The following is a 26,392-nucleotide window of genomic DNA, read 5'->3' as shown; positions in this document are numbered from 1 at the left end:
GAGAGAGAGAGAGAGAGAGAGAGAGAGAGAGAGAGAGAGAGAGAGAGAGAGAGAGAGAGAGAGAGAGAGAAAGATAGGGGGGATGGTGGCCGGTTCACACGGAGAGAGAGAGAGAGAGAGAGAGAGAGAGAGAGAGAGAGAGAGAGAGAGAGAGAGAGAGAGAGAGAGAGAGAGAGAGAGAGAGGGGGGGGGGGGGGGGGGGGGATGGGGGATGGGGGGTGGTTCACATGGGGAAAGAGAGAGAGAAAGATGGGGGTCACATGGGGAAAGAGAGAGAGAAAGATGGGGGGGATGGTGGCCGGTTCACACGGGGGGCGGGGGGGCGGAGGGAAATGGGGGTGGTAGTGTGCATGTGCTCTAAAATGTCTCAAATTGGTTACTTTTGGGAAAAACACAACGCATTTCAATGGCAGCAGGCTAAAATTACCTTGCATGGGCGAGTTTTGCAACGGACTTGGTAGCAAGCTTACTTGCCACTATTACTGTCAACCGCCCATTTGTTTGCATACATGTGATTGCTTTGTATATTATGTCATGCCAAGGGATGAAAGCATGAGCAGATTAATGGTACATCAAGGAACTCACTAACATGACATTAGGGATGGGTCGTCAAAAGGGCTCACCGATAAAACCAAAGAAATGGTTGCACGAGTTCTCAATGTGGATAGACATGCAAGTGCAAGAAAGACACAAATGTGTGTGGCAAAGGAAATTGTGACAACAACTTTGATGCAAGAGGGGGCTCTAGCCATGTACTTGGTGAGAAAGAATTTCTAAATGTTGTTGAGGCAATGGGTCCCTTGGTGGAGGACAAATGGTGAGGATGCTTACATGTTTCTCTTGTTTGGACATAATATTTCAAAGTAATTTAACTCTAAAATACAGGTTTCGAAGGTCCGTGGCTACAAGTAGGAATGGGCCAACAAATGAGAGCTTTGGTGTGGACTCCTTGCTACGGCTAAAAGGAGATTGCACACATGATTTTTTTCCACAAAAGCAAGTTTCTCGAGCAAGGAGCTGAAGGGGAGCGGTGATTTGTGTTCAAGATGTCTACATTTGATCACACTCACCAAGTGGCGGATTCGGTGACCATGGCATGCCATGTTTACAATCCAGGGTTTGTTGTCTTAGGAACGTATTTCAAAAGTTTAGCATATCCTAAGATACAACCAATAACGAGTTTACTAATGTGCTTGTCTTATGTTGCAGCATGCAGGATCTCCTCAATATTGCAACTTGTGAGATGAAAGATGAAGACATGGAAGCACAAATTCTTTTCTGGCATTGCATATATGAAGTTATGGAAGGTCATGGATGTGAGACATCGGATTTCCATAGATTCACAGCGGACGAAGCTCAAGCCAACTGGAATGCAGTTCACACATGTTCAGTGGTGGCAAAGACAATGTTCTACAACATCAAGAGCGATCTTGCCTTTTTCATTGGAAACAAACCATGGTGGCACACACCACAAAGTACATTGTGTCTTCATCTCAACAAACTCACAAAGATATGTGCGAATAGCCCCCTCTAAAGGGGCAACTGCAGCGGAGTCTCATCTATTTCGACAATGGTGGAAAAATGGAAATTGCATGGATAAAAACACCCCTGCAATGGACTCTTGGTTGAGTTGGTGAGAGGTGTGTATTGCACATTGGGGGAGCATCATGACAGCAATAGAGGGAAGTGTTGATGGGGCAAACACTCCAAGAACCAACTCGACTGAGAGCAAGCATGGTAGCTGGCTTGCAGACGAAGGGTTCAAAAAAAAATCTCATTGTATGACACATGTACTTCAGATATGGCAAATGCAATACTACAATGCACGGAGGCATTTTCTTACTCTCAAGGTAAATATATTGGAAAGGGTCCTTCACTAGAGAGGCTCAAGGAAAGAGTTTCCTCTAGTCCAACACAAGTGATAAGAGTAGTAAATGAGGCTACATCTGGAAAAACATGAGACCGCACAACACACGGAAGGCCAAGGAAGATCATTTTCACAGAATATTTAGGGGTATTAGATGGAAGTGAGAATTTCAAAGAGAAGATGAGATTTTGTGTTTTGGAATGAAAGGTCAATGAAGCTATGTGGGCAATCGGAAGAACTCCTCTCGGCAGTCGTGTGACATGTAGTGACACCTCCAATGGTGGAAAAAGATGTGGACAAAATATTGTGGCATGTAGTAAATGGACTCTTGCACCATTCTTTGAGGGGTATAGAAAACATCCAAATGGGCTACTCAAGACACTGGCTATGTCCCATAGATGTTATTCATTGCTATGTGGTGGATCATAATATAGAACCATGGCCAGGTCCTCCTCCAACAACTTGGTCGGTTGATCTAGTAACAAATCTCACTCTGATGAGGAAGTTGAGGTACTACTTGAAGGAGGATTTCAAGTGAAGACAGTTGGAAAAGATCGAGAGATTGCAACAACAATGCGAACTCCTCCCAGGGGTGGAGGTGATTCCTGTTGCGCTTCAACAAAATCAAGTAGCAATGGTTAAATACTAAGAAATGGCATAAGAGTCAAATTTCAGACTTCCATTTCAGAGGAGGCAGCTAAGAAAATTGGTCTTGCTCTTTGTTTAAAGGCTAAGGTGATTGAAGAGAAATGCATTGTAGACAAAGCACATGAAGTCTTCAAGGTTGAGCATCACACAGTAGATGGACATTTGGGGGTGTATGAGGTGCACATCAAGGATGAGCCCTACTGCACATGCCCTGATTTCACTGATAGAGAGCCAAGAAAAAATCTTATTTGGCTTGCAAGCACTTGTACTTCATTCTCTTGAGAGTTCTTGGATTGAGCCAAAATGAAAACGTGTTCATACATCAACCCATGCTAAGCAAAGTACATGTCTACAATGCTCTTAGCCATGAACGCACATATCCAAACGTAGAGTAAATCCCAAGATTGTACAATTTTGTGACACATTTTTTGCCATGTGTTATAGTTGACAAAGTTGATATAGATTGCGTAAGAATTGGACCTTTGGCAAAGATTATCTTGGTTTATAATTTTTTTAATCTCTCTTTTTGTTAGCACTAATCTTGATGTAAATTGATTTAGGTGTATACTTCTCCTTGTGTGTGTGTGTGTGTGTGTGTGTGTGTGTGTGTGTGTGTGTGTGTGTGTGTGTGTGTGTGTGTGTGTGTGTGCACGTGCGCGCGCGCGCGTGAGAGAGAGAGAGAGAGAGAGAGAGAGAGAGAGAGAGAGAGAGAGAGGCCAAGGTTGACAAAGGATCAAGAGGATCAAGAAAGAAGAGAGAGAGAGAGAGAGAGGTCGAGGCCGACAGAGGGTCAAGGGAGAGAAAAATGAGCAAAATCGATGGTGACGACGATGTGGGAGCTATAGAGAAATTAAAGAGATATTGCTAGCCCACATAACAAGGAAATAGTGAGCAAAACGAGACAAAGCAAGATAAAAGACATGGATGCCAAATTCTCTATTTGGAGTACATGCTAAGGGTAGTTTAGGCCTAGTTTAGCTTTCTATAGGAAATACCTAGGAATCAATAATCATGGATGTATCCAATCATTGTATCCACAAGAGCTTTGACATGTGGGAATCAGAACAAGTTTATCAACCTAAGATATTCACTAAGAGTTATTGTATAGTGTCATGTGAGTGTACCATAGGGGGGGTTTTGTCACATGAGTGCACCCCAAGGTTGCTAATGAGAGCCACCTATGGAATTATATCCATTTGTGTATGTAAGAACCATGCATTGGTGTAAGCTGAAAGAGCTATCTATTGTGTAGCATGCACATGAATGTTTGGGAAAAGGGAGAAGTATAAATGCTTTATCATGGAGCTATACATATCCTTCTTGGTCTCTTTATCCTATGTGTTGCAATGCAAGTTGCAAGCATATTTTGCAAAAATTAACATTGATCACAAAGGATACTAATTATCATATATATGCAATATGTTTTTCAAGAGGTACTAATTGATTTGTTGACAGACTAAAAGGAGGCTATTCTATTCTTTCACCCATGATCATTTTAATGCCTATTATCCAAAGGATACAAAGCCATCACTAAAGTTAACTAGGGCCCAACTAGATGGTGGGCTTGGTTTCTAATGGCATCAGTTTTAGACACCTCACCCTCTTCTTATGCAACATGTTCTATCGGCTCACATATTAGCTTGAAACATATAATGTCCATCTGCCAAACCTCTTTGGCAAAGGTTGACTCACCCCATCATTGTGTAGGTACCCAAGTCTTGGTAAGCCCTATCAATTCTTTAATTTTCCAATGATGCACCTTGTGTGGTTGCGTAGTGCTCCAAACCCGTTGCTCCCTCTTGAATGTACATTTTGAAGTGGAAGTGATTTTTGGCGTGTTTCAAAGCCTATTTTCAAATTTTTTTACTTCAAGTTTCACCCATGTTTTTAGTGCTTGGTCCACCCATTTGGCTCTCAATATCATGCAAACCCATGAAGTCAGGTAACCCATCCACATTTCATGCATCATAGCCATATTTTATACATCCTTGTGCAAGTTTCTTAGAGTTAGGTGAACAGTGAAATGAAATATGAAGATGTGATTTTGTCTTATTTGTGTTTTATTTTGTCTCATTCTATAAGTTATGTTTTAGATGTAGTATATTTGAATAGTGAGGAGACACTCTATATAAATCTAAAGGTATGTGCATTACTAATGTAGCACATATCCACTAATCCACCCACTTCACAAAATCATAAGGCAAATGAAATTTAGTTTAACCATATGTGAGAACCTACATATTTTTGTATTCTAAGAGGATCATTCCATTGTGTCTCACTAGAGCATGGCCGCTCTAACTCTACATGTACAGACATGTCAGGCACAGCACTTTGGAGCTCATCTGCAAAAGATATTTGTCCAGTCTCTCGCTGAGTACATGCCTACAAAGTCACTGAGATTGCACCGCCTCGCACATGTGACTCGCTGCTCTGGTCTCTGAGTAGAAAAGCATCAAAATTTGTCGCCACCATCGGTGATTGATCTAGACGTGCACTCAAAGCTATCCTGCTCTACATGTTTGTCCTTAGACCCTGCATGCAAGCACAACAAGTGAAGTGTCATGTTGCTCATCAATAAAATGGACTCGCCTAGGCTGCAAATGTCTGCATGGCAACTATGGCATCTCTGAAACCAAGAACGTAGAGAAGAGTCGAACGCACACCACAATGGCCTTGCAATATCACAAGCAAAACTATCCTCATCAAGTAAGACTCATCAGTCAATTGAACATGACACCCATGATCTCTCAGCTGCAAGATGGAGATCAAACTCCTACTAGCATCAAGCACATACTGAACATCATGGAGCACAAGCATACTCCCATTGGTGAAGTGCAAATGAATGTCACCCATACCATGAACACCATCCTATATTAGAGCAAAAAACATGCTAAATCGCTCCCTACGAGGAACAACATGGTGTAAAGCACTATTGTCCAGCTGCTAATCCGGAGACAAAATTCACGCATATTTGGGTGAACCTGTGAAAGTACGAGTGTCTACCACACTCGTACTCCTAGAAAAAACCAATGGAATCCTCCGTTGTCTCCAAGGCCTAAAACAATGTCTCCTCATGTACCTTGGTCTACCACTATGCCAGCAAACCACATGTCTACGCCTCTAAGATTTTCCTAATACACCAACCTGGGTATCCCAATAATGAATTGTCACTACAAGATACCATAATTGAGCACAAAAATGACAAAATGAGTCTAGAGATCAGCCCACATAAAGTGTAAACTCACTATCCGCAAGAGCATAACCGCTCAACACAATGCACAAGAAAAATAAGCTCATCAAACACCTACTACCAAAACTATCAAAATATTGCATGAAGCGCATAACCCTCTGCCAAAACCAAGAACCAATCATGCATAAATCGTGACCGTACGCAATGAGAGTGCAAGCAAAATGACCATCCGCATAGGCACAAGCCAAAATTTGGCTAAAACGGCCCTCTAGCACCTATTACAAAGTGCATAAAACCTGGCTAAGAACCAATAGAATTTCCTATGTAATTAGAGCAAAATCTCAATAAAAATCTCAACCATAAACTGCATCCAAGATGCCAAAGTGGGAGAAGCTTTGATACCACTTGTGAGGCGATGTGGGAACGTGTGTGTACAAGTGCACGATGCAATGCAATACATCAGAGACTCTGGTTTAATGGAGCTCACGGTGAGAAGTAATCACTCACCACTCCTTATTCTCTAAATTATCCAAAGAATAAGGGTTAGTAGTTAGTGATGAGCGGCTGGCGTGAACCCTAACATTCTCTTGAAATATGGCTTCTAGTAGTAGTGCTTTGGATAAGGATGCTTAATACATTAAGAAGTTTGATGGCACAAACTTTGCAATCTGGAAGCAACGTATGCTTGATGTGTTGATCAATAAGGATTGATAGTACCATTGCATGAGAGAAAATAGAATACATACACTGATGATCAATGGGAAGATCTGAATGAGCATGCTATGATGACCATTCGCCTGCACCTTGGTGAATCCATTTACTTCACAATAATGGATAAGACCAATGTCAAAGTTTATGAATGCTTGATGTGCAGCATGGGATGGTAAACATGCTTTGAACAAGGTTTCTCTCATGAAGAAACCTATGTGCATGAACATGAAAGAAGGCAACAGTGTTAGCTCTCATTTGAATGAGTTCAACAATGTTTTTTCACAGCTTACTTCTAATGTAATGGAAATGGCCTATGAACTTTGAGAGTAGCGGAATTAGGAAATTAGATAAATCACTTTTGTGAGATTACTTTTGTGAGCATAGCGAGTGAACTTAATTGATGGTAGCAACATAAACTTTGCAAGAGAGAGAGAGAGTTTAAAGAACATGACAACAATTGAGGACGGGATTCATACGGAGCCAATCCCCCCTCCAATAGGCATTTGTATTATAGTTTCTCCCATCAAGAGAGACTTGGTACGATACAATCTTTGTGTTCCTTGTGACCTTGGTGATGCAATGAAGATGGAAAGTTTCATGCATCACAAGCACAACATAAACTTTGTAGAAAGAATTAACTATCCCAAGCCTCAGTCCCAAGGCCTCAAACGCCTTCGAAGGTGGAGAGAGCTAGCGGGGAATGAGGATAGGGAAGAGGAAGAAGAAACATTCCATAGGAGAAAGAAATAGTTCCTCACATATCATCACTCTTCTTGCTAGCCTACAGAATAGCATCGTAATGAAGATGGAAAAGATGGCAAGCTTAAGCATTGAAGCATGGCTCTTGGTTGGATTTGCATTCCATAGCCAAGAGTGTTGGTGTAGGCTCTTACTTCTCACAATCTTGGAGAAGGAGGTGGAGTTCCTCAACTTCACCGAGTGAGAATCATCCACAAAATGAGTGTGTGTGTGGTGTATATCCCCCCAGCACCCCCTTGCTTGCTTGGGGTGATTTGTAGCTTTTACACATGTTTCAAGCTCATTGGACCCCTCTCCCCCCTATCCAATCACATGCAGCACGCATTCAAGTACATGGGTAGTCTTTGGAAAAGTGTCCTCCTTACCCCTTAGAGAGAGAAGCTTGAAAATATCTAGATATTTATTGGATGGAAGTAGAAGCTCATTGGACCCCTCTTTATCCCAACCAATAGCATTCAAGCACACCATGTGGTTAAGCTTAGGGAGAGTCTGACATGTGTCGCATGTGCCCTTTGAGAAAAGGGGTGCCCTTTGGGTGAGTGGAAGGTTAAGTCAAAGATTCCCCTAACTTTGGGACCTTCATGCATAGGAAGCTTCTCAAGCACCTTCTGTCATGGAGGCTTGAGAGTCGGTCTTCTTGAGTTTCCTATAGGAAATCACTAAGGAGATTCTGGAAAGTCTTGGAAGATCTTGGAAGAAAGTTTTGGAAGACTCTAGAAGACGGCATCATCGCTTATGACATCACCTACATCTACTGTTATGAGCACATATAGAGCAAGAGGAGGCGCTCACAATGTACAAGAACTTGGACTTGATGATAAGCTTAATATTGATTATAAGACTTAATACTTTATTAAGAGCTAGATACAAGACTTGGATTACATGACTTGGGTACAAGACAAGGCTTGATTGCAAGGACAAGACTTGAACATAAGAACTAGAAGAGGGATTTCCTCATAGGAGCCTCACAACTGGTGTTGGCAAGACTAAGGGGCTTGTGGCTCAAGACCCCTATTTATACTAGTGCTTGAGGAGGTTACTTGAGGAGGTTAGGACTTTCTAGGTTCTTCTTGAGGAGGTTAGAATCTTCTAGAACCTTCTTGATCTTCTAGTCTTCTAGAACCTTCTCGATCCTTCTTCAACTTTCTAGAGCTTTCCAGAAACTTCTAGATTCTTCTGGAATCTTCTCCAAGCTTCTAGAAATTTCTAGAATCTCCTTGATACTATTAGAACCTTCTAGAAATCTTCTAGATTCCTCTAGAGCCTTCTAGTGATGATAGAGGCGATGACATCAGTGATGATGCATGCGATGACACAAGCGATGATGCGGGTGATGACATAGACGATGATGCAGATGATGACACAAGCGATGACATCAACTATGGTGTAGATTAATGTCATAAGAGATGATGTCGTCTTCTAGAGTCGTCCAAAACTTTCTTCCAAGATCTTCCAAGACTTTCCAGAATCTCCTTAGTGATTTCCTATAGGAAACTGAAGAAGACCGACTCTCAAGCCTCCATGACACCTTCCTCATTAAGTTTGTAGGGTCTCTTTTTTACTCAAGCACCTTACCCCCCAAGCATGGGAAGCTTCTCAAGAACCTTCCTCATTAAGTTTGTAGGTCTCTTTTTGACTCAAGCACCTTACCCCCCAAGCATGGGAAGCTTCTCAAGCACCTTCCTCATTAATTTTGTAGGGTCTCTTTTTTACTCAAGCACCTTACCCCCCAAGCATGGGAAGCTTCTCAAGCACCTTCCTCATTAAGTATGAGAAGCACCTCAAGTACCTTAGTCATCAAGAATGACAAGCACCTCAAGCACCTTAGTCATCAAGCACGACAAGCACCTCAAGCACCTTAGTCATCAAGCACGACAAGCACCTCAAGCTTAGGTCGGGTTCCCACCTCAAGCTCTTGCCTAAGGTCAAAGGACTTTTAACAATAACCATTGGAGGTCTTTAATGAAGCTAACCCTAAGGTCTTTTAAGCTCCATTAGATGCACATTGCTCTTTGATAGACTACCTCCTTTTGGACCCCTATTGAGATGTAACCATCTCTCCTCTTGGTCCCCTGTTGAGGTAATCCTAGAAGCACTGATTGCACATTGCTCTTTGATAGACCATCTCGTTTTGGACCCCTATTGAGATGCAACCATCTCTCCTTTTGGTCCCCTGTTGAGATAGGTCTAAAAGCACATGTCTCTATTCTAACTCTTGTTCCCGTTTATTCTCCCACATTAAATGATCGATTTAATATGAGAAAATCATTTGGTAAAGTTAGATATTATATTTTATGACATTACTTCTCTCTTGAAATCATAGTCGTCCTTGACTATGAGGTAGAGAAGATAAAGCCTAGTCATTAGTCCATGTTTCTTAGCGGGTAGAGGACCCCTTTTTACCCTACGACATCATTCCAAGATGGATGACTAGTCCATTTGGTGCTTGGGAGACGTAGCTGCCGCAAGCATGTCTGCTCTTTAGTCCATATCATACTTCCAAAGTAGAGTGACAAGTTCTACTTGGTGTTTGTGAGACGTGGTCACAACAAACATGATCCTAAGCATGCATACTATTTAAATCTGTGCACAATAAAAAGAGAACAAGTCTTATAATACAAAAACATTGTTCATTTAAAATGCATTTTCATATGCTTACTTTAAGGCACCATTGTAAGCATGACAAAGTTCATATTATCCTTAAGCTAGGTTCTTTGCATCCATCTAGCATCTTTAAAAGAATAATACTTAAACTTAATAAGATATCGTCAAATAATCTTACCGTTTCTTAATACCTTGTGTTCATGTCATAGGATGGACTCAAATTGAAGTACTTCTTCTTGATCTTCGATTTTTGGAGGGTCTGCAACTATTGCTTCTTTTGGTGGCGCTCCTTTTATAAGGCTTACGTAGGCTCTCATGGAAAACATTGTGCAGCATGAGCCAATGGTTGGGCAACTATTATTGATAAGCCATCTCATTGATTGGCTTAAGAATTTAAAAAGGACCATAGTATCTTTTTGCTAGTTTAGCATAATACTCTTGATGGACCGAAGGATTCTTGCCCGTAGTATGCCTTAGATGAGCCTTGAGAAACTTTAGCAAGACCCAATTATTTTTCTTAAAGGCTAAGGCTCTTCTATGCTTATAGGCAGTAGCCCTTTTTGCCTTTGCTTTGAGATGGATATAACCTCTTTAATCTTTGGAAAAGATTCTTGTGAGTCTCGGCTATATTCATCAACAGTGAAGATCTTCCCATGTAATTTAAGTAGTAAGGGACTTTCGGATCTTCCCTCTTTAACCTCGAAAGGTGCTTTCCCCATAGAAGTATGTACAATGTCATTGTACGCATACTCCATAAGAGGTAGGTACTTCTCTCATTGAGAACTTTGATTCACTTCCATGACATAGGCTTTTAGTAGATCAAGAATTGTTAGATTAGTTATTTCACTTTGGTCATCCGTTTGTGGATGATAGACTGAAAGAGAAATTTAATCTACTTCCTAGATCTCAAAGAGACCGTTCTAGAAATTACTGGTCATTCTAGGATCTTTGTCCGACATTATGGATGTTGGAAAGCCATGATACTTGAAAATTTGAGATCTAAAGAGGGTTTCCATTTTATGTGCCTTAATAGTCTTTTTGATAGGCATCGAGTGTGTTTTCTTGCTAAGCCTGTTGACTGAAATAATCCAAGTTGCTTCCCTCGATCAAATTTCAACTTTTGGTATACCACGCATTTTGAAACATACTCTTGTATGTTTACTTTTCATGGTAGACCAACAGAAATACATTTCTACTCCTTGAAGAGTAGATTATGGATTCGCTTTTTGCCCCGCATAAGAAGAAGTATGGGATTCATACATGACTTTCTTATTGTATGGGTGGTTAACACATAGCCTATTGCCATTTGGAAGATAACCGTCCTTCAAGGTGAATGGTTCTTTTTCTTCCCTATTGCAAAGACTGTAATTACATACTTAAAGTCTCGATCCGTAGCATACTCATCTATCATAAAAGATAGATCATTGTGAGTTGCTATAGACACCACATTTACCCTTGGTCATTGTGAAAGTGCATCGACCACTTGATTGTGCTTGTTAACAATGTTAACAATATGAAATTTAAACTGAAAAAAAAAATTTGCCCACCTCATTTGTTTGTCGGAGAGCTTGCTTTGCGTCATGAAGTTCTTGAGGCTTTGTGATCCATTTGTAGAATCAATGGAGTCCCCAAGAGATAGTGTTTCCATGTGTTTAGGGCATATATAATAGCTAGTTGCTCTTTTTTGTATTTGCCCAATACTCACTTATCGAAGTTGAGCCTTTGACTCTCATATGCTATGGCATGCTCTTCTTGAAGCAAAATAGTTCCAAGGCAATCACCACAAGCATCACGTTGGACCTCAAATGGCTTTGAGAGATCTAGTAGTGTGAGCACATGTTGAGAGATAAGATTCTCCTTAAGCTTCTTCCAAAGCTTCTTACACTTTTGCAGTCCATGAATACTTAACGTTCTTTTTTGTTAAGTCATGTAATGGGCTTGCTATTAGCAAGAAGTTTTTAAATGAAGCATCTATAGTATGCACACATACCTATGAAGCTTCGTACCTCCTGTAGATTCCTTGGATTAGGCCATCCTTTTATTATCTCTAATTTTGTTGCATCCATATGGGTGCCATCGTTGGAGATAATGTGACCTAAATATTGAATCTCTTGTAGGAAAAATTCTATTTTCTTTTGATTAATGAAAAGCTTATTCACTCTCACAACTTGAAAGACTACTTGGAGGTGTCGCTTGTAGTCCTCAAAAGTATTTGAATGGCCTGAAAAGTTTTCCATCATAAGTTTGAATGCGTTTGGAGCCTTTGCCAGGCCAAAACTTGTAAAGTACCAAATAGATCTTCTACCTGCGGCCACGGGAAATTTATTTTTGATAGTGATCTTCTTTAGTGCTCTAAAGTCGACACACATGTGATATGTGTCGTCTTTGTTTTGCACTAAAAGAAATGGTGAACAAAATGGAGAGGAGCTAGACCTCACCATCCCTTTTTCCACCAATTCATGCACTTGCCTCATGATCTCCTCTTGTTGAGCTTGTGAAACTCGATAAGGAAGCTTGTTAGGCAGTGAGCTTCTTAGTAGGAGCTCAATTGCATGGTCATCATCCCTCATTTTAGAGGTAGCTCACTAGGGATGTCATCAATGAAAACATCTTGGAATCCATTTAGGAAATTAGACAACTTTAATTCCTCTTGAATCCATTTATTGCAGGGATATGGTGTTCCCCAATTCATTAGCATCTATATACATGCTCTCTTCCCTGTAGGTGAAGTAGATTCTCCTTTTAGGGAGCTTCATGTTGGAAGCCATGCGGTTAAACCATGGTGCCCCAACGATAACATTCTCATGTTTGAGAGGGGAGATGAATAAATCCTTTTTGTCCACATAGCTTTGGACATGAAGCCTTAATTTTCCAATTAAGGAAGTAACAGAGACATCTTGTCCCTTGATAGCTCCGTTGGCTTTCAATGCATCTCCCATCTTATGGGCTTGCATGCCTAGCTTAGTGGTCAACTCTGTGGATATGAAGTTGTGAGTTGAACCAGGTTCAAACAAAATAAAGGCATCATGCTCTTCCATCTTTCCCCAAGCATAGGAAAGGAGAAATCCTAGGCAATGAGCATCCTCTTTTGGAGCTTCAAACATAGAGGCTCTAGGAGTCTCATTGTGGGAAATTCTCTTGGGGCAAGGATGATAACCATGGGCTTGCTTCCCACACTTAAAACATTTGTGGTCCTTACAAAAAGCTTCTAGCTCTTTAGGAGAGAGTTTATATTTACCTTTGTAAAACTCCCTTCTCCTTGGATCGATTGTTGTTGTTGTTGGAATAGCCTTGGTAAGAAGTTTGGGCATTGGTTTTCCTCTTGGCATCACTTGTGTCTTTATTTTCCATGGGCTTGACATTCCATCTAGCCCCTTGTTGGAAATTGATGCACGAAGCAACCATGGTGTGGTGGATTACTTTGGTGATAGAACCAAGCCGTTGAGAGTTGACACACTCGGCCATCTCTTTGGGTACTCCCGCACAGAATTATTGCTTTTGCTCGGCGAAGTCTATCTTTTGAAAGACAGTAACCTTGAGATGTAAATCCCAAAACTTGTCCACATATTTGTGGATAGACTCATGAGAGAGAAGCTTTAAACTTCACCATTTGGTAAGCACTTTGTCCTTTGCATCACTTGCAAGGAATTGCTTCATGATGGAAACTCGTAGAGTTTTTCATGTCATTGGGGCTTCTCTTCTTTAGCTTTTGTGACCTTCGCCATGCAGGGTAAGATTTGCGATGTCCTCCCCTCTTGTATTCTCTAGGAAAATAGCCATAGCTTTCATCGGTAGAGGAGGAAGGTGAAGAAGAAGGAGAAGAGGGTGATCTCTTTCTTGCCCTTTTCTTCCTTTGTTTTCTCTCTTCCCTTTTGGAGTGACGAGGAGAAGGACTATGGGTTAACCGTTTCCTCTTGGGAGGAGTTGGCGATCGTTTAGTCCGCCTTCTTCATGGAGCCACATCTTTGGAGGAATTTAGGGATTCATTACTTTCTTGATCTTTGGATTCCTCCTCTCGTATGGGAGAGAGTCTTCTTTTGGGGGTCTCATCAAGAGGCCTCCTAAGCTCTCTCTCCTCTGGGAGAGGGAAGAAAATCCCATAAGCACAAAGTTGTTGAGTAACTTCGGTTTGCAAAGTGGGTTGCCCATAGCTTGTTGCAACCTAGTGACAAGATAATTAACAAACTGGGGTATCATCATTAGCACCTTCATGTGCAAAATCAAAGTTATCAATGTTCGTTCTACTCTCTTGGTTATTGTCAGCCATGTTAATTAAACTTATGTGTTTACTTAGTGTATGCTTTGGCAATTCAAAACCTTAGTTGCTACTTCTCTTAGCCTTTGAAAATAGGCACTTAAGTATCTACACCCACGGCTCGAATTGGTTAATTATAGAGAGTAGTGGAGTGAATGTAACATAGCGAAGTTGCCGAGGGATAGCTCCTTTCGGACTTCTTATGGCTCAATAATGGTAAAGACGTAGGCAAGTCTAAAAAGACTCCATTATGAAACCAAAGCTCCCGAGGTGTGCACCATATCCCACATAGTGGGCTCAACAAAACCGCTAATAGATCCCAGTCCCACTTACCCTAATATAATTAACAAAATCAACCATTAATAGGCTACTTAAGGACCTCTCTTCTTAAGCAAGAAAAGAGAAACCAAATGCTACGATACCAATGTAATGGAAATGGCCTATAAACTTTGAGAGTAGCGAAATTAGGAAATTAGATAAAGCACTTTTGTGAGATTGCTTTTGTGAGCATAGCGGGTGAACTTAATTGATGGTAGCAACATAAACATGGTACTTCGTTAACTTGGCATGAACAATCCTTTTGCAAGAGAGAGAGTTTAGAGAACATGACAACAATTGAGGACCGGATTCATACAGAGCCGGCGGTCCCCCCTCCAATAGGCATTTGTATTATAGTTTCTCCCATCAAGAGAGACTTGGTACAGTACAATCTTTGTGTTCCTTGTGACCTTGGTGATGCAATGAAGATGGAAAGCTTCATGCATCACAAGCACAACATAAAATTTGTAGAAAGCATTAACTATCCCAAGCCTCAGTCCCAAGGCCTCAAACGCCTTCGAAGGTGGAGAGAGCTAGCGAGGAATGAGGATAGGGAAGAGGAAGAAGAAACATTTCATAGAAGAAAGAAATAGTTCCTCACTTATCATCACTCTTCTTGCGAGCATACATAATAGCATAGTAATGAAGATGTAGAAGATAGCAAGCTTAAGCATTGAAGCATGGCTCTTGGTTGGATTTGCATTCCATAGCCAAGAGTGTTGGTGTAGGCTCTTACTTCTCACAAGCTTGGAGAAGGAGGTGGAGTTGCTCAACTTTCACCAAGTGAGAATCATCCACAAAATGAGTGTGTGTGTGGTGTATATCCCCCCAGCACCCCCCTTGCTTGCTTGGGGTGAGTTGTAGCTTTTACACATGTTTCAAGCTCATTGGACCCCTCTCACCCCTAGCCAATCACATGCAGCATGCATTCAAGTACAAGGGTAGTCTTTGGACAAGTGTCCTCCTTACCCCTTAGAGAGAGAGAGAGAGAGCTTGAAAATATCTAGATATTTATTGGATGGAACTAGAAGCTCATTGGACCCCTCTTTAGCCCAACCAATAGCATTCAAGCACACCATATGGTTAAGCTTAGGAAGAGTCTGACATGTGTCCCATGTGCCCTTTGAGAAAAGGGGTGCCCTTTGGGTGAGTGGAAGGTTAAGTCAAAGATTCCCCTAACGTTGGGACTTTCATGCATAGGAAGCTTCTCAAGCACCTTCCTCATTAAGTTTGCAGGGTCTCTTCTAGACTCAAGCACCTTACCCCCCAAGCATGGGAATCTTCTCAAGCACCTTCCTCATTAAGTTTGTAGGGGCTCTTTTTGACTCAAGCACCTTACCCCCCAAGCATGTGAAGCTTCTCAAGCACCTTCCTCATTAAGTTTTTAGGGTCTCTTTTTTACTCAAGCACCTTACCCCCCAAGCATGGGAAGCTTCTCAAGCACCTTCCTCATTAAGTATGACAAGCGCCTCAAGTACCTTAGTCATCAAGCATGACAAGAACCTCAAGCACCTTAGTCATCAAGCATGACAAGCACCTTAAGCACCTTAGTAATCAAGCACGCACCTTAGTCATCAAGCATGACAAGCACCTCAAGCTTAGGTCGGGTTCCCATCTCAAGCTCAACCCTAGCTTGCCTAAGGTCAAAGGACTTTTAACACTAACCATTGGAGATCTTTAATGAAGCTAACCCTAAGGTCTTTTAAGCTCCATTAGATGCACATTGCTCTTTGATAGACTACCTCCTTTTGGACCCCTATTGAGATGTAACCATCTCTGAGGTAAATCTAGAAGCACTTATTGTACATTTCTCTTTGATAGACCATCTCCTTTTGAACCCCTATTGAGATGCAACCATCTCTCCCTTTGGTCCCGTGTTGAGATAGGTCTAGAAGCACATGTCTCTATTATAACTCTTGTTCCTGTTTATTCTCCCACATTAAATGATCAATTTAATATGAGAAAATCATTTGGTAAAGCTAGATATTATATTTTATGACATTCAAAGGTCTTAACTTTGATGAGAAGATGAAGGCCATCTTCTTGTTCTGTTCATTTCCATCATCATGGGATACGTTCAATACAACCATAGGTAACTCAGCACCTGGCGGCAAGATTGCTTTTAGTGGTGATGTTACTAGCACATTGCTCACTAAGGAAATTATACGTCAGTCTCTTGATGTGAGTAGGGATGGTGATGCGTATATGGCTAGTAGCAATTGTGACAAGCCAAGGCACTGTGGTCGTAGTCGCGGTCGTTCTCAGGATCGTAAGAACAATCATAGCAAGAGTTTTGGGAGAGACATGAAGAATGTTGAATGTTATCACTTTTATAAAAAGGGACATGTGAAAAAAGATTTTCGTGCATTATAGCATGACAAGGGCAAAGAAAAAATGAAGTCTCACACACCTAAGAGCACTGTGAAGATAGAAGAACTTAATGTTGTTGAGTCTCTAGCTATTGAGACTATTCCTGATGTGTTGATCTTCACCTCATATTTGAGTCTTGATGCATTGTTAGCTCTTGACAAGTGTTATGTCCAAAATTGGATAGTGGACTCACGTGCTATCTTTCATGTGACTCCTCATAAGGAGCGGTTCTCCACATATATTGCTACACATGGTATAGTGAAGTTGGGTAATTCTTATGAACTCGATATATGCGGTATCGGGGCCATAAAACTTTGTATGCATAATGGCATCGGGTTTATGGTACAAAATGTTAGACATGTACCCAAATTGACAAAGAGTTTGATGTCTCTTGGGCAATTAGATGATTTGGGTTACACTACTATTTTCGCACATGGTTCTTGGCTAATCAAGAAAGGAAACTCGGTAATGCTTAAAGGCCAAAAGTCTGACTCATTGTATTCACTCTATGTCTCTTCAATGAAAGAGAAATCTATATGTGTAGCTGAGCTGCAGTCTACAATGTTGTGGCATTGCTGGCTGGGACATATGAGTTAGAAAGAAATGAAGGTACTGCATTGTTCTAGCTATATCCCTCTGTTAGATTACTTTGATTTTTTTAATGTGAGCACTACATTTATGGAAAATATTCACTCTATGTCTCTTCAATGATAGAGAACTCTATATGTGTAGCTGAGCTGCAGTCTACAAAGTTGTGGCATTGTTGGCTGGGACATATGAGTTAGAAAGATATGAAGGTACTGCAGTGTTTTGGCTATACCCTTGTGTTAGATTTTTCTGATTTTTTTAAATGTGATCACTACATTTATGGAAAAAGACTAGGTTGACCTCAATGACTTTAGAAAAGGAGTTAGGAATCCCTCTAGATCTTTTTCATAGCGACTTCTTATGCAACCCTATGCATGTTAAGTCTCTAGGCCCGGGGGCACTATACTTCCTAACATTCATAGATGACTCTAGTAGGAAGGTGTGGGTTTATCTCTTGAAGTAGAAGAGCAAAAATTTTAGTGTCTTTCAGAAGTTCTTAGCAATGGTATACAACCAATGAGGTAGAAATATTAAAGTTTTACAAAACTGACAATGGAGGCAAGTATATCTCCTTTGAGTTCAAGGACTTTTGCAGTAAACGAGGCATTACAAGATAGTTCGTCATACCTTACACACATGCTCAGAACAGTGTGGCAAAAAGGATGAATAGGACTATCCAGGAAAGGGTGACTTCTATGTTGTCTACGACCACTTTACCTCAGGAGTTTTGGGACGAAGCTGTTATGACAGTTGTTTACTTGATAAACCGGTCACCTAGTACACCATCAAAGTATAAGACTCCACAGAAGACGTGGACATGCAAACAACCTAATTACGATAGGTTACATGTATTTGGGTGTGAGGCATTCTCACATGTGCCAAAAGAGCTTAGGCAAAAGCTAGGCCCCAAATCACACAAGTACATCTTCATTGGATATGTTGTGGACAAAGAGATGGGATATCGTCTCTGGCACCCGGAATCTAAGAAGGTTATACGCAGCTCACAAGTGATATTCAACGAGTCTAAGATGCATAGACATCCAATGATGCAAAGTAAGGTTGGAGGATGTTGCCTCACCACCAGTTATGTAGAATGCTAGAGGTGCTAGTGATGCACCTTCCACTAGTACACAAATAAATATTGCTCCAGAAAGAGCAAAATCTAGCAGTCAGGTACTTAGAAGATCTAATCGTGTAATTTGTGCACCTGAGAATTTTCATCCAAAAGTGGGAGCAGGCTATGCAATTTGAGTATAACTCGATTTTAGCCGATGAGACTTGGGAGTTGATTGAGTTACTAGAGGGTAAACAAGCATTGCCTTGCAAATGAGCGTACAAGAGAAAGCACATGGAAAAAGATCCCAAGCCTAAGTATAAGGCTAGATTGGTTGCTAAAGGATTCAAGCAAAAAAAAGGCATAGATTTTGATGAGATATATTTCTCTAGTGGTCAAGATGACTACATTGCGTCTTATGCTTGTTCTAGTAACCATAGAGGACATGGAATTGGTCTAGTTAGATGTGAAGACGACATTTCTTCATGGGGATCTTGAAGAAGATGTCTACATGATGTAGCCAAAAGGTTTTGAGATAAAGCCTGAGAAGCCAACAATGGCAGAACTGGTGTGTAGATTCAAGAAATCTTTGCATGGACTAAAGCAAAGCTTAAGGCAGTGGTACATCAAGTTTGATGAGTACATTCAATCTCAAGGTTATGTACAAAGCCAAGAGGATCATTGCTTGTACACAAGAAGGTTGAACGATGGTTCCCTCATCATTCTAATCTTGTACGTGGATGGTATGCTTATAGCCGAGAAGTCAAAAGATGAGATTATACTTCTCAAAGACGCCTTAATCAAGCAATTTTTCATGAAAGATTTGTGCGATGCATATCACTTTCTTGGTATCCGTATCAATAGAGATAGTAAATGGAATACTTGAACTATCACAGGAAGAGTATAGTCACAAGGTCTTGCAACATTAACATGCAAAGGGAGAAAGCATTGAGTACTTCAATGGCTGCAAATTTAAAATTTGGCAAGCTTGATGATTGCCCCAAATCGGATGTTGAAAAGGTAGAGATGAAAAAGGTGCCATATTCTTCGACAGTTGGCAGTCTCATGTTTGCCATGGTTAGCACACTACAAGACATTGCATTTACAGTGGGAGTGGTCAACATGTATATGGAAAATCCGAGCAAAAAGCATTGGGAAGCAGTGAAGATACATCAAGGGTTCAACCAACAAGTGCTTATGCTTTGGGAACAATGATGCATCCATAGTTGCTACATTGATTCTGATTATGGGGGCTGTGTGGACACTAGGAGATCCACATATGGTTTTGTTTTCTTGTTTGTTGGAGCGACAGCCTCTTAGAGATCGTGTCTCCAAAATTGCACTTCGTCTTCCACCACTGAGGTTGAGCATGTTGCAGTTTCCAGTGCTAGCAAGGAAGCTGTGTGGTTATCTCACCTAGTGGGAGACCTTGGTATACATCAGACTTCAATGCTACATTGCAATAGCCAGAGTGCGATTGTGTTAGCAAAGAACTCCATGTTTCATTCCAAATTGAAACACATCGAGGCTAGCTATCATGTGATATGGATATTTTTCCTAACAAACACATTGAGTTAGCTAAAGTCCACACAGATGAGAATTCAACGGATGCTCTGACAAAGAGTCTATCTTTAGAGCGGTTTGAACATTGCCTAGAGATGATGGGCGTAGGGTGAAGCTATGGTCATGCTTCACACTTGTATAATTGTACATGCAACCCTTACACTTATACCCACTTGGGCCACGTTGGCCTTCAAGTGGGAGATTGTTAGGGTTCAAGCCAATTGGTCGACTGCCCATCACTATCTACTAACCCTTATTCTTTGGATACTACAAAGAATACACCAAACTAGAGTCTCTGCTGCACTGCACCGCCCTATGCACTCGCACGCATGCGCTCCCGCAATACCTCACATGTGAGTGTGTTTGTGACAAAGAGCATGTCAAGAAGCTACTAAAACTTGGAAGAGAGAGAGAGAGAGAGAGAGAGAGAGAGAGAGAGAGAGGGATCACTTACAATTGGTGTACTTTGAGCAACAATATTTTACGAGCTTTACTTACTCAAATGACTACCAAGCATAATTTATAGATTAATTTACCATGTAACAAAGTAGAAACTAGCAAATAATTACAAAGAAAAAAAGTAATCACATATGAAGAGAGCATGCGTCAAGAGACGGGGGGGGGCTCGTCTATATGTCACACGGGGCAAAAACAAGGGATCAACGACGGATTTTTAATCCGCCGTTGATGGAGTTCCATAAAAAAGATTTAGGGTTCTAGTCGTCAAGGATGCACCTTGAACCCTGACCTACCACCCGATAGTGCAACACCCTATCCAACCCACCTAGCGCGCATCGCTGCGAGGATCATGAGACCTAGACTATAAAAACCTACCCCCCCTGCTCCGGATATTCTATGGTCCAAATTGCACCGCTCCGCCGATCCTGCGCCCTACCGTCGATCCCTTGTCTTTGCCCCAGGTGTCTACACACACACACACACACACACACACACACACACACACACACAGAGAGAGAGAGAGAGAGAGAGAGAGAGAGAGAGAGAGAGAGAGAGAGAGAGACGCCCTATGGTAGGCAGGAGAGAGCAAATTGAGCAAGAGAAAGAGATTTGTGAGAGAGCGCACACGGGCCGCAAGCAAGTGGCCCTCTAGTGCGAGACAATGCAAAAATTGCCACGTTAAGGTAGCTCTTGAGATTGGGTGCTCTAATGGCAATGCAGTGGCAACAAAATCTATCCATAGTTAGAACGAGTATGGCCGGCAGTCGAAGGCGGCCTCTCTCTCTCTCTCTCTTTATCCCGTGCACGTGAGGTTCTCTCAGAACCTCACTTTTGACATTTAGCCTTCACCTCATAGACGTTGACACGAGTAGAGGGTACTCGGACTGCTGGTATAGAATACATATAGATATAGATTTCAAGTTTACATTTTGGGAGATGCGGCAATAGCATAAAATGTGAATAAACGCAAACTTCTTGGTGCACCACCCCAAGGTTCTTGTTCTGCATGCAGGTAAACTTGGTTTGAAGCTCAGCTATGGCGCAAAACAGCCAAGTTTCCTCTTCACTGTGTGGACCATCCAACAATACGAGTGATGGAAATGCAGATGGTGTTGCGCCAACTTCATCATCTGCATCTCCGGGTCTACACAAGAAATTGAGCAGGAAGAACTCTGTGTTGTTTGCATTTGAGAATATCTTTGCCAAAGACAGAAAAACCCATGAGAAAGATGACGAACATGCGCCACTCTGTGGGGGCAGCTTCCCATCCTCCGACATGCCGCCCCCCAAAACCCCACGCATCCCTGCTGCGCTCCGCTCGCAGCAGTCATTCCGGCTTCTCCGTGTCTACCATCTCATTGGCATCACCTTCTTTGCAGTCACCAGTGTAAGTTTTGGTGGGCTGTTGTATTTGGTGTGTAAATTATGGCTACAAGACAAGGAACCTATGCTCAGTTTAATACATTACATTGGCAGGGTCCTTTTGGTTTTGAAGGCACTGTTGGCGCAGTGGGTCCAGTATTGATGCAGATTGGGCTTTTGTTATTCCAAGTCCTATGGTCAGCTCCATTAGCATTGATGACTGCAGAGTTATCTTGCATGATCCCTCTGACTGGAGGGCATGTCCTGTGGATTTACCGTGCTTTTGGGCCCTTTTGGTCTTTTGTCAACAGCTGTTTTGCCTTCACTTGCAGTGTTCTAGATAATGCACTTTATGCTGTGCTTTTTGTGGAGTATCTGTCATCCCTTTTGTATGGCAATAATCACAGCATTTCGCACGCATGGAGCATTGCCATCAGAATTCTACTGATTGTATTAGTCACCGTGCTAAATATAACCGGCATTAGAATCATTGGTGAGTACTTGTTAATAATTAATTGGCACCTAGCAGGCACCTTTCACTGCCGTTGGTTGAAGTTGTTCCTATTTAGTTGAAGTAATGCAATTTATATGTCACATCTTCTTTTTCATGGAAATCATGTAGCAAAGGCCACTATTTGACAATCAACATTGTGAGGCTTGATCTAGGATTGTTTCCTAGCAAGACATTCTAAGCTACTTGGATAAGATAGTGAGCTCGAGGGTAGCATTGACTGCAAATTCATGGATCTATACATGGCTGTCTCTAAAGTGCTGCTTAGGTACACTTTTTGTGAGGCCCTTCCAAACCCCATAATATTGGAAGCCAGCTCAGGCTATATGTTTCGTAATACTGGTGTATCATGTTGGCTCTATTTAATTAATTTACCTCAAGTGAATGCCCAATGTGGTCCTATTTTTTTACTTTGTCTTTAGGTATTTATGTTACTTATTGACAGGGTACTAGGCCGAGCAATTTATTGAGGGGGGTACTTAAGGGCCCCAGGGTAGGTATAAAGGCACTATTCTTCCCCCATTGTATTATCAATCTAATTCATTGCCAAGATGGTTGGTTTTGAGCCTCTCTCTCTCTCTCTCTCTCTCTCTCTCTCTCTCTCTCTCTCTCTCTCTCTCTTTTCCAGAGGACATACACATATGTATACTTGATTTGTCTCAGGCCGACTTCGGCCTCACTTACTTTAACCCACGACACGCCCCCCACACACCACGATTCATTTCACTTATGAGCTAACCCCCCTATACTCGACAGAGGTCGACAAGGAACTCCTTTTACTCCACCCCTCTGCACCACTACATGTGGTCACCTCCGACATCACATCCATCCGTCAGACATCGGCCATTCTCTTTCCCGTACAACACCCACACAGCCCCCCCACAAGGGACTATGCCACAAAACAGCTGGTATGATGATAAGTGCAGAGACCTTAATCGCCAGTTGCATGCAGAGCGGACCCTAGGGGAGATCACTGATCGAGAGGCCAGGCAACAGATGAAGATACTCACATGCAAAAGCGGCGAGCCTTTGAGGAGGCACGGGAACTAGAGCTATACCGCCTATTCATGAGCATGGACAGTGCCACAGCATGGTGCACCCTTCGAGAGCCATGATCGCCTACCCTATTGAGGATCCACAGGTCTGGCACGATTATGCAAAGAAACTCTATGAGGTACCAAACCAGCCTCTAATTCCACAACCACCCGGGCCCCGATCCACGAGCTCCTCTTTCTTCACAATAGAGATGATCAAGAACTGTCTACAGCACTGCCGGTCTTCAGATCATACATGATTACAGAATGAGCACCTCATTTACGCAGCCGCCACTATAGCCCTGTTGGTTGCACGTGTATTCAACCGGGCTATAGGGGAGGGCTTCCGAGAGGAATGGACTCGACACACCATTGTGCCAATCCACAAGTCTAGGGACACCTCGGACCGAGGGAATTACAGGACTATCATGAGCCATACAATGGCCAAACTTTATGGAGCAGTACTTGAGATTGAGTTCAGTTCATATGAAGAAAATGAGGGCCTATGGGCTCCCGGTCAAGTAGGGTTCATGCGGACCTTCTCCACCATCGATCACATCTTCATCCTGTGCCCCTCATTGATGGAGCAAAGTTGCAGAAGAAGAAACTTTTTGTTGCTTTGTGGATTTCTGCAAAGCGTATGATACAGTTCCATAGGAGAGGCTCTTTCGACGGCTTCAGAGTCTGGGAATACTATCAGAGATGATATGGGCCATCTACACTCTCTAAGAGAGAGTGATTGGAAGAGTTCGTTGTCTAGGCAGCTTGTCAGAGTCTATTGCTAGCACCATTGGTGTTAAGCAAGGATGCCCGCTCTCCCCGAGCCTCTTCGGATTCTACATCGATGAAATCTCCGATTACATCTTACGAGCAGGAGGAGCAGGAGCTGACCTAGCAGGTATCCCAATCCACGTTATGCTTTACGTTGACAACATTGTTTTGATTTCAGAGTCACCCGAGAGGCCATTTGAGCGCCTTGGATGAGCTCTATACACACAGAGGACCGATAGTGAACCTTGGGAAGACTAAGGTCATGATCTTCCACACCTCCAGATCAGTCTGGCGAGCAGCCACTTTTAGAGCAGCAGGAGGCCCAATTGAGGTGGGCAACTCCTTTGTCTGCCTGGGAGTTACTTTCACTGGCAAACAGGGACTCTTCTCCATAACATAGGCCGCAACTGACAGACTCACTTGAGAATATGCAGCTTTGGCCATGCTAGAGCGGAGATGTCATCAGGTACACGTTCAGGAGCCCCGCACGAAGGGCTGGCTATTTTGATACCGCTACCTGCTAGAGATATGGAGGCACAGAGATACACTTCTATAGCCACCTACAGAGACAAGGAGGGGGGGGGGGGGGGGGGGGCAGTCATAGCTTACAGATTTTTTCCAGAGGACCACCCCCCCTCCACTCTCAGATCCACCGAAGGGAGTGACTCTCCAGCAGACTGAGACGAGTTGGGCCAGAGGACGCCCACGTATTACTACATGCCGGGCCCCGCGACTCCACCGTAGACAAATTGAGGAGATTCCAACCCAAGTACGTTGAGCTGCTGAGGAGAGACGAGCCCAGATGATGGCTCACCCATCTGCGTTCATCCGAGCAGCCCTTGCTCACGATTTTCCCATGCACCACATTTTACACCCTCCTAGTGACAGGATGGAGCTAGCTAGCTTGTGCATTTGCATGGTTGTACTACCTCAGCATATAGACATGCACATACCCTAGTACTAGAGTTCCAGTCCCCCCTATAGATCCCATCATGCACTCTCGAGATGAGAGACAATTGGGGCAATACCTGCTGGAGATACAGAGGCACAAAGATACACTTCTACAACCACCTACAGAGACACGGGGGGGGGGGGGGGGGGGGGGGGGGTGGAGACAATCACAACTTACAGATTTTTTCCAGAGGACCATACCCCCTCCACTCCCAGATCCACCGAGGGGAGTGACTCTCCAGCAGGCTCAGACGAGCCCAGGCCAGACGATGCCCACATGTTACTGGATGCCGGGCCCCACGACTCCACCGTAGATAGATTGAGGAGATCCCAACCCTAGCACGTCGAGCTACTGAGGAGAGACGATCCCAGATGATGGCCCCATGATGACTTACCCATCTGCATTCATCCGAGCAACCCTTGCTCATGATCCTCCCATGCACCACATTTTACACCTCCTATTGACAGAGGATGGGGCTAGCTAGCTTGATGCACTTGCATGGTTGTACTATCTGAGCATATATCCCTAGTACTAGAGTTCCATTCCTCCCCATAGATCCCATCACAAACCAAGGTTTTTATCCTTATCCTTATTCTTACCAATTTGGACTGTTTTGTCTTTTCCGATAGATAGAGGACATACACACATGTATACTTGATTTGTCTCATGGGCCAACTTCGGCCTCACATATGCATTAAAAATCTTTCTTTCTTTTTTCCTTTCTTTCTCTCTCTCTCTCTCTCTCTAACTCTATGCTTCTGCATCGTTGACTTTGACATGGTTTCAGACTCTCTCTCTCTCTCTCTCTCTCTCTCTCTCTCTCTCTCTCTCTCTCTCTCTCTCTCTCTCTCTATAGTTTCCTACGACGTTAAAACTCTCTTCTTCTTCTTCTTCTTCTTCTTCTCTCTGCTTCCGCATCGTCGACTTTGACATGGTCTAGAAAATCTTGATCATTGATCGGAGGGAGATCGACTACGCAAAGAAGGGAAGGTGTGGCGGCTTCAAAAGGTGGCAAGGAGCAAGGCAAGGCCCTAGGTTCTACCTCTAAACGTAGGCGGCAGGGAGGACTTCATTGCCTAGCAATGTTTCGAGACGCCCTTGTGTTTGGCGAGCGTTTTCCGCCGGGGTGCCCGAGTGTTTTGAGACGTAGCTGCAAGAAGAGATCCATTTGCAACAGTTTTTCCAATCGGGGGAGGCTCACTTTGTACAGTGTTTTGAAACGCCGTCATGAGCGACTGCATTTCTTGTAGTGTGCGTTTTGAAACGCTACTCTTTTTTGCCCGTGTTTTGAGAAGCTTCGACAAGTGTTGCGTTTTTTTTCGGTTTGCCAGTGTGTTTTGAAATGCCGGTTGTGGGGAGCCATGAAATGCTGCTTG

The 26,392-nt window shown here is 42.7% G+C and overlaps 1 protein-coding gene across 3 annotated transcripts in view; it reads left to right on the top strand.

The window, feature by feature from the left end:
• The first annotated feature begins 21,300 nt into the window (after positions 1–21,300).
• LOC147430257 (polyamine transporter RMV1-like) overlaps positions 21,301–26,392 on the top strand; it is a 65,587-nt gene continuing 60,495 nt past the window's right edge. For 2 of the 3 annotated variants that reach the window (XR_015185773.1, XM_086494748.1), the window contains exons 1-2: positions 21,308–21,773; positions 21,863–22,241. Coding sequence is in view for 2 of the 3 variants with exons in the window: in XM_086494748.1 (XP_086350874.1) it covers positions 21,423–21,773; positions 21,863–22,241 (730 nt within the window). In the remaining variant the exon portion in view is untranslated. Of the gene's footprint in view, positions 21,774–21,862; positions 22,242–26,392 lie in introns of all 3 variants that reach the window. The other variant, XM_086494749.1, reaches the window with a different exon arrangement.

This window comes from Adiantum capillus-veneris, chromosome 22, assembly GCF_014529385.1.
Source record: "Adiantum capillus-veneris isolate H3 chromosome 22, ASM1452938v2, whole genome shotgun sequence".
NCBI classification, from domain to species: Eukaryota; Viridiplantae; Streptophyta; class Polypodiopsida; order Polypodiales; family Pteridaceae; genus Adiantum; species Adiantum capillus-veneris.
This window is presented reverse-complemented; position numbering and strand designations above follow the sequence as displayed.